At 44.6% G+C, this 11,732-nt stretch overlaps 2 protein-coding genes across 2 annotated transcripts; both read left to right on the forward strand.

Annotated features, from left to right (window-relative positions):
• Window positions 1-3,286: 3,286 nt before the first annotated feature.
• On the forward strand, window positions 3,287-5,334 carry LOC133855032 (probable aspartyl protease At4g16563). The gene has a single exon (XM_062291326.1). It carries the CDS (start codon window positions 3,396-3,398, stop codon window positions 4,839-4,841), a length of 1,446 nt encoding a protein of 481 aa, XP_062147310.1. The 5' UTR covers window positions 3,287-3,395; the 3' UTR covers window positions 4,842-5,334.
• A 3,978-nt stretch (window positions 5,335-9,312) lies between these two features.
• On the forward strand, window positions 9,313-10,877 carry LOC133853903 (uncharacterized). Its single transcript, XM_062289926.1, has 4 exons — window positions 9,313-9,490; window positions 9,578-9,888; window positions 10,125-10,592; window positions 10,731-10,877. The coding sequence occupies exons 1-4, from the start codon at window positions 9,313-9,315 to the stop codon at window positions 10,875-10,877; spliced, it is 1,104 nt and encodes a 367-aa protein (XP_062145910.1).
• Window positions 10,878-11,732: the final 855 nt, after the last annotated feature.

Here is an 11,732-nt window from a genome sequence, read left to right on the forward strand (position 1 = left end):
TTCTCATTTCAATTTACATATTTAATGGTTATTTTAAAAAAATAAAAAAAAATAAATAAAAACTGAAACCATTACCGCTACAGCGCTACTACGTGCTACCGTCGCCTTCGGGGTCACCGTACCAGGTGGCGAAGCCTGGGTACCAATGTGTGTCCAACGCAGAGGCAAGCAAACTGTTAAACAACAGCAACGAAACCCATATAATTTTGAGGCGTCGTGCGGCGTGGGCTCGTGGTTGGACCTGTGTGAACGGCGGCCCAGCGGGTGAACGACTGCGTGAGATTGAAGGGAGTCAAGCTAGGGACAGAAGGGTGAAACCGTAAAACTGAATCTTGAAAGTTTGAAACACTGAACTGAAACTTTGAAAATTTGAAAGAGAATACGAGAAGTACGACTGTGTGGGCGGTCGAGCGTGCGGAGTGCGGGCGGACGGCTAGCGACGGGCTACTGGGCTAGGGTTCCAACTTCCGTTCATTTTCTTATTTTCTTTTTCGAGTGAATAAGTGAATTCGCAGAATCACAATTTGGCATTTCATTTTCGGGTGTTTGCCGTTCTACATTTCTAGTTCTTTCTTCTTCTTCTTCTTCTTCTTTTTTTTTTTAATATAACTGGGTCAGAATCGTGTCATAATCGGGTTGATCCGATTATGACCCGAACACGATTATACTAAACCCAAACCATATTTTCCAGTGTCGTGTTCGTGTCGGGTTTGGAGGTCGTATCAATAATTGCCAACCCTAGACAAAACTGGCGAAAGATACAGATGGAGGGGAAGTCATCAAAGAAGATGAACTGTGAAAAAACCTCCTAAGAGGAGCATAGGGCTTCCAAGAAGGCTGGTAAGGCCTTCAAGGAAGCAGAAGTTTCCTCCAAGATAGACTAGTAAGGCCTTCAAGGAAGTAGAAGGGTCCTCTGAAGAGGTAGTTGGAGCCTCAAAGGAGGAGGGGATGGGAAGTACCCCCTCCTCCTCGTCGACAAAGAGGAAAGTTATAGTTGGAATCAGGAGAGAGAAGAGAGAGTTTAGCCGAAGAGGCGGCTTCCAATATCTTAAGTTTATCTTTATTGAAAACTGCTTATGGAAGATTACTCGAGCCCAAGTCCAAGTCCAAGTCCAAGTCCACGTGCACATGCAATCAAAGGTCAAACTAACACCAAAAGCTTTGTTAAGTGTGTTCGGGAGTAACACCTTTAATGCTTAACTTAGTTGTGTTTCTTCTTCTTCTTCTTAAGAGAGATCTTCTTCTCCTTCAATAGATGGTTGCTGGTAGGGATGAAAAGGTGGTTGCGGTTATCAAAATAAATAACCGCCTAGGCAGTTAGCCCTATTTAATAACCGCCAGTTATCGCACCGCTAATCGCTTAAAAAAAAAAAAGAAAAAGTGGAAAGACAGAAACACACCCAAAATCAACACTTCTGAATCCAACCCATCGGCCAAGAGGAAGAATACAACACAAACCTCCTCTAGAATATCTCCGGGTTGTGCAATAGGTATGTCTATTTCATGCCAGGTGTCCTCTCGCCATTGGATAATACTTTGGTTTGGTTTGATCTTTAACGGTGTAAAAGCCCCGAATTAAATGCAACATGCAACTGTTACAGGGGTGATGGGCGAGACACGTGTGATACGAAGTGATAGTGCTACTTTGAGGAGTTATGAAATGATTGACGTTACTTAACGGCAGATGGATCTCTTGTAGTCGTCCCACCTAGGGTGGGCAATTCGGGTAAACGAGTCGGATTCGGGTCAACCCGACTAACCCAATTACATAAACATGAATAACACGAACCCGACCCAATTATTAATCGGGTCAAAACATGTAACCCGAACATGACTTGCTTATTACTCGAGTTACCCGACACGGCCCAATGAACCCGTGCCCATCCCAAAACCCCAATTCGTGTACCCACCCCAGAACGGCAGAACCTCAATTCGCATTGCAGTCACAAGAGAAAACCAAACAACACAATCCGGCGAGAGAAGCAATCCAATCCGGAGATTCCTGTAGTTTCCAAACCCAGATCGCACGGGAAACCATGTTCACAACCAACAAGCGCCAAATCTAAGGCTCCCAAGTTCGCGAACAGAAAACTCAAAAAGACAACGCTAAACCTCAGACGGCGTGAGTGGTGAACGAGTCGTTGCGGACGATGCCGTTTTGGAGGGTTGCGTGGTGGAGCTCGGCTTCGACTTCAAGAGCTGAACTTCAATGGTCGTGGCTACGTGAAAAGTGAACGAGTGAAAATGAAAAGGAAACGGGTGAAAGTGAAAAGGCACGGCTAGGTTTCTTGAAGTTTCTATTTTATTATTATTACTATTTTTTATATATGTAATTGTGTTATAATCGTGTCTGAACCCAATAATCCCAAACTCAAACTATATATTTTGTGTCGGGTTTGCGGGTCGTGTCAAAAATTGCAAACCCTATTCCTGCTATATTTTTGGACGTCTAGCCTTTCTCAGGCTTATATGGGCCGCAGTGGGCTCCATGGGCTTTGGGAGTTAGTAAACGGGTACACCAAAAACCATTAAAAGGGCTCAAAGAGATTTAAAAGAGAGAGAGGAAATATAAGATTGATCTCATTAAAATGAAAATTTTTCATTCAACAAACGATTATTCACGAATACTCTCATAGATATTCATTTCATTCTCTGCATTGTTTTTTAAGAAAGCAATATCATATTAAAAATGTCAGTACGACCGTATTTTCAAACAAAACACTCTTACATATGAATTATGATTGGTGACATTAAAGAAGTTTCCTATGGCTGATTTATAGTGTTTGGTAGTTGGTTCTTTCCATCCAACAGGATATGAAAATTTCTTAAGAAAATGTTCTCCCGGTTGGATAAAATAACTAAAACAAATATTTACAAAAAAAAAAAAAAAAAAAAAAAAAAAAAAAAAAAAAAAAAAAAAACATTAAAAACAAGATGTGAACGTAAAAAGTAAGAAAGAAACGAAATTTAAAATGGAATTAAAACTTTGGGCCAGCGGATTAGCCGAGAAGCAACCAATTCACAAGTACGATGTGCAGCCGCTGGAATCAGTCACCTACACATCACAAGTTTCTCCAGTCTCCACCATTAGTATTATAATTATAATTATAATTATAATTATTTTTTATAATATAATTAAGTTTTTCGGTATCGAAGTGATTAACACAGCTAAGTACTGTGTATTAAAACGATAAACACTCTTCTCAAATATGCCTGCCATGCCCAACACACCAGAACCTTCGTCCCCACCACCCCCCCCCCCCCCCCCCCCCCCTTTATAAACCCCACTCTCACCTCTCTCTCTCCCTGAGAAAAGTCAAACTCTCCCGAGTCCCGGTCTAAACCTCTGTAAATTTACCAAAACTCTCTCTGTTCTTTGCTTCTAAATTTATTTTATGGCTGCCTCACTCTCCCTGCTTTGTTTCGCGCTCTGTTTTTCAAGCCTCTCTGTTTCATTCTCGGAGATTGTGCTCTTGCCTCTAACCCACTCCCTCTCCACAACCCAATTCAACAGTACCCACCACCTCCTCAAATCTACCTCCGCCCGCTCCACCACTCGTTTCCACGGCCATCACCAGCAGCGCCGCCAGGTCTCTCTGCCTCTCTCCCCAGGCAGCGACTACACCCTCTCCTTCACTCTGGGCTCCAACCCCCCCCAACCCATCTCTCTGTACATGGACACCGGCTCCGACCTCGTCTGGTTCCCCTGTTCCCCTTTCGAATGCATTCTCTGCGAAGGCAAATCCAATCCCTCAACCGCCACTCCCCCACCCAAAGTCCCCAAAAACGCCTCTGTTTCATGCAAGTCCCGAGCTTGCTCTGCCGTTCACTCCTCCCTCTCCTCCTCCGATCTCTGCGCCATTTCTCGCTGTCCTTTAGAGTCGATAGAAATGTCTGAATGCTCCTCCTTTTCCTGCCCACCTTTCTATTATGCCTACGGCGATGGAAGCTTAATCGCTCGCCTTTACAGAGACACCTTGTCCGTACCCACCTCACTTCATCCTTCTCTGCTTCTTCCAAATTTCACTTTCGGGTGCGCCCACACCGCCCTTGGTGAGCCCATTGGAGTCGCCGGGTTCGGCCGTGGCTTGCTTTCTCTACCGGCCCAGCTCGCCGGCTTCTCTCCCCAGCTGGGCAACTGCTTCTCCTACTGCTTGGTCTCTCACTCCTTCGACCAAGACCGAGTTCGCCGGCCGAGTCCACTCATTCTCGGTCGCCACGACGAGAAGGAAAAGGACTTGGGAAATGACGGGATTCGGTTCGTGTACACGTCCATGCTCGAGAACCCGAAGCACCCCTACTTCTACTGTGTGGGGCTCGAGGGAATCTCCGTCGGGAAGAGGAATATTCCGGCGCCGGAAGCTCTGAAACGGGTTGATAGGAGAGGGAACGGCGGGATGGTGGTGGACTCGGGGACTACGTTCACGATGTTGCCGGCGAGTCTGTACGACTCGGTGGTGACCGAGTTCGACCGCCGAGTCGGGCGAGTTCACGAGCGGGCGAGCGAGGTGGAGGACAAGACCGGGCTCGGGCCGTGTTATTACTACCACAAGGTAGTGAATGTTCCTCCCATGGTATTGCACTTTGTGGGGAATGGATCCAGTGTGGCGCTGCCTAGGACGAATTATTTTTATGAATTTTTGGACGGCGATAATAAGAAGAATGTCGGGTGCTTGATGTTGATGAACGGTGGGGATGACGAAGAGTTGGATGGTGGGCCCGGGGCCACGCTTGGGAACTATCAGCAGCAGGGGTTTGAGGTGGTTTACGATTTGGAGGAGAGGCGGGTCGGGTTTGCCCGGAGGCACTGCGCAGCGCTTTGGGATAGCCTGAGGCCCTGAACCGGAGCTAATGTGGGTTGGGTTTGAGTACGGCTGAAACCGGAACTCCTGGGTTGACTTTTGGGGTTGTCTGACCTTCAGAAGGGCTTTGACTTGGAGGTTTGACTGCACTTGGAGACTCTGTAAATGGATAGGGTGGGGGAAATAAGAGGAATGCTAAAGATTACTTATTTTTGGGTTTATTTTTAAAATAAGATAACTTTTAAAATTATCATTAAATTTAATTAAATGATAATTTTAAAAGTTATCTTAATTTTAAAATGACACAAAAATAACGCAGAAAAAAATAAAGTGGCGGGTTAAGGGTTGAATTTGCACTTCACTTTTTGCTTATGCATGTGAATTAAGATGTATAAAAATGTGGATAAATTAGGGTGATGCTTGGAGCAAAAAAATGAAGTGTATAGATTATGATGTTTATATTGTAAATTAGGGCGTTTTAAATGTGGAGGAGTGTTATTATACAAGTTCAGGAATCAGAATTGATTGACCAGGCTGGCGTTCAGCATCTTCTAGGAAGTAGGAACATTTATGTGGGCTGACCGCTGATCTTATGACCTTGTCCAGAATTAATGGACAAGATCCTTCTCCTCCAGGGGACCAAAATCTCCTGCAATAAGCTCTAAAAATAAATATAATAAGAATAAGAATAATCTCCTGCAGTACTCTACGTATCACAGTAGTATCATTCTTTAATCGTGGTCGTTCATTAGATTATGTCATGTCATGTCATTTTTCGTTTGCTACTATCGTGGCTCCCCCCCTCTCTCTCTCTCTCTCTCTCTCTCTATGGCCGTCGGCTTTTCCCCTTCTCTCCCATCTCCATGATATGAATTGTCGGCCAAAGTACATGGATTAGAATTCCTTCAAATTTTTTATTTGAATTTGAAAGAATTTAGATATGTCGGAGAGAATATTTATGTAATCTGCATGACTAAATAAGTAATTTGAGCAGTTGTCTCCAATGGATAGCTCAATCGGCTGGGAACCATGCCTCATGAAGCAGATGTTTTTAATTTGAATTTCCCCCCCTCCTGTGTGGATGTGTAAAAAAGAAAAAAGTAATTTGAGCAGCTCAAATTTTATTTGATTGGGTGGGTTTCATAAGTGCTATCTCACAATCATCTGTCTGAATTTAAGAGAATTCAAACGGAGAATTTGAAGATTCGTACATGCAACGCTATTCGCTACAATCGTATAGCGGTTAACAAAAAATTACTGTTTTTATCCATAGATGCGGCGGTTTTAAGATATGAAAAAAGTACGTATATTCTCTTTAAATTACTATCTAATTAATTCTTTTTTTAAACTATTAATTGTATTAATATTCTTCTTAAACTTTATAAAAAAAAAAAAGAAAAAAAAAAGAAAGGAGAGAGAGAATTTCTTCTAAGACTAACAAAGACAAAAATGATTTCCTTTTTTTTTTTTTCAATAAGATAAAATGTCTTTATAAATTTGGGGGAAAAAAAACTTAATGAAAAATTTGAAAAACGACAAAAATAATAAATAAATGAAAAAAATGATTTGTTTATATATAAAAAAAAAAAAAAAAAAAAAAAAAAAAAAAAAAAAACTGATTTTTTTTTTTTTAAAAAAAAAAAAAAGAAAAACTGGTTTTTTAATTTTTCATTTTTTTTCTATAATTTTAAGAATTTGTAAAATTTGTGAAAAGGTAATTTTGTTATTTTTTTTGCAAAGAGTTATTTTTGTTATTGAGAGGTATTGGTAATTTGAGAGAATATTGACAATGAAATAATAGTTTATATATATATATATTTCTTTAATAAATAGATGGATGGAGACTAAAATTTGTTTACCGTTTAAGGCCTATGCTACTTAGTGAAACCCGAACTTTTAGGCTTGGAAATGGGGGCAGCAGGCCCTCCACTGGGGCCCGAACCTTTCTACATTTAGGCAATCCACCGTTGTTGGTACAGTTTCCGGTATGGTGACGTGTCGCCTAAGGATTCGCTGCTATCGAACACTTTGACCCTACAAAAAGGAACAAACAACTCGTCGGGGGTACCGACCACGCCCACTCCGATGCCTAAGTCAGTCTAAAAAGTTTTCTGTAGAGAATTCTTAATCTTAATCTCAAGAGCTTAGAGAATTCGTGTCTTTATACCTGGTGTGACGGTCTTTATTTATAGGCCGGACCCTCTTGACATTGAGTTGGATTAGGGGTTTGAGTCCTAGCCTGGTTTGAGTTTTAATCATATCTTCTGGGAATTTGAGTAGGAGTGTTGAATCCGCAGTTGATTGCGTTTGTACTTCTTTAAATTCGATTCCATGTCAATAACCATCTTATCCCATAAATCATGGATCTGTAGTTTATCCCTGATCTCCTGGGATTCTATCCTTATCGAATTCTGAGACGGGTATGGCGAATGGCACCTTCTTAGGAGACTGTAGCACATTTCAGCTGACCTCTGAGGTGATGATATCCGAGACGTTTCCGCTCTTACCTGGAGATCTCGGGATATATCCTCACCATAATAGGGTTGTGTAAGTCCGAGATGTTTATACTCTGAGATGTTGACTCATCCAATGGATATCACCCCGAGAAGATACCGCACCGACTCGATATCATACCGAGGTGTTATTACTCCGAGGCACAAATATCCGAGATATGTTCACTCCATCTTGGCTGGGAGATCACGGGATATTTTATATACCGTAACCTGGAATGTTAAGACCGAGACATCGTCATATCTCCGAGATGTCTTCGGACCTAAACGACCTTCCCTTCACTGGATGGAACCACGCGGAACAAGTAGCCGAGACATAACTCCGAGATGTCATTGGATCCACGTGTCTCTAGGGTTGATTTTATCCCTAACAGTTACCCCCCTAATTCTCTAATTTCAGAAATAAACGGAAATAAGAGAATTACTTTCCGGCTGCCAGTCTGTATCTGATGTTTGCGCAGGGCGCGTCTTTTCAACAATTCAAATTTTAAATTTGACCGCTTCTTTTCCCAATGTCGACGTCATCTCTGCACAGCCGCCTTTTTGTCATCATTAAATGGTATTGTCGAGGCAGCGTATTTAATGCTGAATTTACGGAAGGCGCGCCTTTTCACCTTCGGAAATTTTGAATCGATAGCGCCCTTTGGCATTTCGGACACGTGGTAGTGGAGGCGTTTAAAGTTGGGATATTGTACTGTTCACTCACTGATACTTCCTTTTCTCGATACTCCATTGTCGTCTTCCTCCCCAAACTTTTCCTTTCTCTGTATTTTTCTGTTTCTGCCTTTCTTCTTTCTTCCATGGCTCCCAAGAAAGCTGTCTCAGCCTCGTCTCGGGCTAGGACAAAGAGATCCGACGGCTCTGTGGATCTTTCTCCTTTGGAGAGCAGGGTCGATTCCATCATCTTCGCGAAGCATGAGGGTGTCCTTCGCTCGAACTATGAAATTTCTCCAACTGTGAAGATGTTCTATCAAGCACCTGGAGCTCGGTCCATTAATGGCGGCGATATTACCCTTTATGAGAGGATGTTTCTTGCTGGGCTCCGATTACCGTTTCCGGAGATTGCTCGAGACTTCGTTCTTTTTCTGATGATCGCGCCCAGTCAGATAATGCCAAATGCTTGGCGGTACCTGTTCGCCTCTTACATCCTATGGAGGCTTGTGTTGAAGAAGGAGATGAACATCCTGCAATTCTTCAACATCTATAGGCCGAGGCAGACTGCAGAGGGAATGATTGAACTCTGCGTCCGTCACCCGCCTGTTTTCATCAAGCTCAAGAGTGGGCTGACGAACAACAAGTTCTGGGAGATGCAGTTTTTCAGAGTTTCCGGGGAATGGGAATGCCCCGAAGGTACTCTCCTTCCTGAAGATCGTATGATGCCTCGGACTTGGCAGTTGTTGCGACCTGACCGAAGTGACCCCCCTTCGCTCACTGTATCCGAACTGGAGGATGTTAAGGAGATAAGTGGGTGGTCCGCTGCCAGAGTCAAGGCCGACAAGTTTGAAGAAGTCGATTTTGACAATCTCGTCACCGAGGAGAATATGAGGCAGTTTCTCGGATATGACATTCCGAGAGACAAACAGTTAATCACCAAGAGGGGAGCTGTCAAGAAGAGGAATGAAGCCCCTCCATCCCCGAGACCTACGACTAAGAAGAGGTCACCTGAGGAAGTTCTCGGGGATGTTCCTGCACAAAAGAAACAGAAGATTCCTTTGGCCGCTTCAGGTGCGAGGAGAACTCCTCCTTCGGCTCCATCACCTAGGGTAAGCGTTGAAGAGGGGTCTGCCAGCTTTCGGGGTTTCATTCCCGAGGCTAGTCCTGCTCCTTCCTTTGTTCCACGGGATGAGTCTGGCTCCGAGGCTTCGTTCCATGGTGAACAATGTGCGGTACCTGAGAGGTCTAGAGAAGGAGAAGGAAATGTACCTGAGGCCCGAGATGTCCCAGTTGCGCGTAGGGTAAAGCATCCGGCCAGGAAACGGAAGCTTACAGGCCAGGACCGAATGGCTCAAAGACTCGCGGACGCCGGGCGATTGTGGGGTAAAGCGGTTATAATACCTTCCGACAAAGAGGAAGTGCGCCAAGAGCCTGTCGCTTCAAGTGGTGACTTTCTCGAAGAGATGGATGAAGAAGTCGGCACCCCCCGAGACGAGCCTTTGGCTGAAGAGTCTGAAGTAGAAGGTACTCCCCGAACTCCTTCTTCGGAACGTCCAGAAACACCACCACCCCCTGAAGAAAATCGTGAAACGGGGTGCTCCACCCCCCAAGTTTCATGTTCTGCGCCTATACAAACCGAGACTCCTACTGGAATGTCCGAGGCTGAGGACGTTGAAGAGCCTTGCCCCTCTCGGGAAGTGATTGATCAGGAGGTGCCGGGATCTGCTCCTGAAACTCAAAGTCCCGGTCAACCCGAAACAACTCCCCATGTTGGAGTGGCTGAGGAGTCTCGGATCGATTCCGAGAACGTTACCCCTGAAGCTGGCGTGCTCCCCAAGACTTCTACTAGGAGCGAGTCTCGTGCTGAGGCCAGCCCAAGCACCGGGGCTGTACCTCAAGTGGGTCCTAGCTCTTCCTCCAGGGTCTCGGCCGGCTTCGAGATTTTGGGCAGGGGTCTTCTGGGTCATCCGATGGAGGCCATAAAGAACTTAATCCCCGAGGGATATCTGGGGAATGCAAGGGCGTCTTCTCCCGAGAAGATCGCCCAAGGCATTCTCATCTCTCATTATCAGGTAAGTTTCTGGAGCTAGGACTTTTTATTCTGTTTGCATCCCGATTCTGACTTTGCTTACTTTTTTCTTGACAGCTTCTTGTGAAGATGACTGCCCTCTGGCAGAAGTGCAAAAATCGTCCTGCGTCTCCGCCCACTCCTTCCCCCGAAGTGCAAGCCCGCATCTCGGGTCTAGAGGATGAAGTTGCGGCGCTGAAGTCTCTTCTTCAGTCCAAGGACGAGGAACTCGCGTCCCGGGACTCGATTATATCCGAGATGCGTTCTGCTAACGCTCGTTTGAGTAACGAAGTGGCGGAGGCCAACGGTCGGTACGCTCGCTCTATTGAAAGTCTTTCTTCCGAGCTGGATCGTGCGGATCAATTGTCTACCCGTTTGTCGGCTGTGCAGAATGAATGCTCCGAGGCGTGCAAGAATGCGTTGAGTGCCGAGGCTGAAAAGGACAAACTCAAAGATGAGGTTGAAAGACTTACAGCCGAGAGGGATAAAGCTCTCAAGGCGCAGGATCACTCGGAGAGTCTCTTGATTCGTCTCAGGGCCAGATATGACGCCGATCGGGCAAAGCTCAAACGTTATCAGAAGCAGTTGAGCTATGCGCCTTATCTTCGGGATCAGAGTTGGGGTCGGGGTTGTCATTGGGGTTTCGAAAATTTTCGAACTTTGGTGACAAATCCTCAATATAAATTTGATCCCGAGACGGTTGATCCGACGTTGGTGGGTTTTCCCGAAGAAGCCATTAATGAGATGGAGGAGTTCGGTAAGGACTTCATGCCCGACGTTCCGAATTGGGGTCTTGACGCGCCAGTTCCCGAAGAAGACCCTCTTGACGATCCTGCCAGCTAGAAGCTGTTTTCTTGAATTTTTATCTTCTCTTTTCTTTACCTGTACATTTTTCTTTGTATAAAACTTCGAATATGATATCTTTTGAATGAAATTTCTACCTTTTGCTTAGGCATTTTCTTTTCTGTTTTCGGTGTCGGATAAACCGAAAAACCTTTTCTGCTCTCGGTGTTTTACAGACCGAGAGACTTTCCTGCTTACCTTAATGAGTTACCCCCCATAACCTTAGCCTGCGACCGCAGGCTAAGTCGTTCGAGGTGGGTAGTCAGGTTGTTGAGCTTTACCTTTCTGTTCGGAAATCTTTGTAACCTGTAAGAGACCTCATATGTTACTGAAATGAAATCATAACTTGAAATATTCACCTTTTAATTTCTTTATCTTTGAAGGCTTCAATCTTTCAACATTTGGAGATCTCCAACCGAGAGGTTTTCTTGTCTTAGTGTTCTTTTCATGACCACTTCGGGTTGTCTAAGGAAAGGACGTGGGCAGATTCTTTCCTGGATGCTCTTGTCCTTCCGAAAACCTGCAATCCTGCATTGATAGCCTTTATTGGACTGACCTTTAGGTTTTCCTTGCTCTCGGTTTTGGAAAGACCGAGAGACTTTTCCAGCTCTTGGTGTTGAATGACCAAGAGACTTTTCTTGCTCTCCGTTTTGGACAAACCGAGAGACTTTTCCTGCTCTTGGTGTTGAATGACCAAGAGACTTTTCTTGCTCTCGGTTTTGGACAAACCGAGAGGCTTTTCCTGCTCTTGGTACTGAGTGACCGAAAGACTTTTCCTGCTCTTGGTGTTGAATGACCAAGAGACTTTTCTTGCTCTCGGTTTTGGACAAACCGAGAGGCTTTTCCTGCTCTTGG

Source organism: Alnus glutinosa, chromosome 13 (assembly GCF_958979055.1).
Source record: "Alnus glutinosa chromosome 13, dhAlnGlut1.1, whole genome shotgun sequence".
Taxonomy (NCBI): domain Eukaryota; kingdom Viridiplantae; phylum Streptophyta; class Magnoliopsida; order Fagales; family Betulaceae; genus Alnus; species Alnus glutinosa.

What these genes read in the sequence shown, in the direction of transcription:
- LOC133853903 (XM_062289926.1), top strand. Translation starts at nt 9,313, where the DNA reads ATGGCTCAAAGACTCGCGGACGCCGGGCGATTGTGGGGTAAAGCGGTT. An exon ending in GTCCTAGCTCTTCCTCCAGG is followed by an intron (nt 9,889 to 10,124) that starts GTCTCGGCCGGC and finishes CTTCTTGTGAAG; the next exon opens with ATGACTGCCCTCTGGCAGAA. An exon ending in CCAGATATGACGCCGATCGG is followed by an intron (nt 10,593 to 10,730) that starts GCAAAGCTCAAA and finishes TTTGATCCCGAG; the next exon opens with ACGGTTGATCCGACGTTGGT.
- LOC133855032 (XM_062291326.1), top strand. Translation starts at nt 3,396, where the DNA reads ATGGCTGCCTCACTCTCCCTGCTTTGTTTCGCGCTCTGTTTTTCAAGC.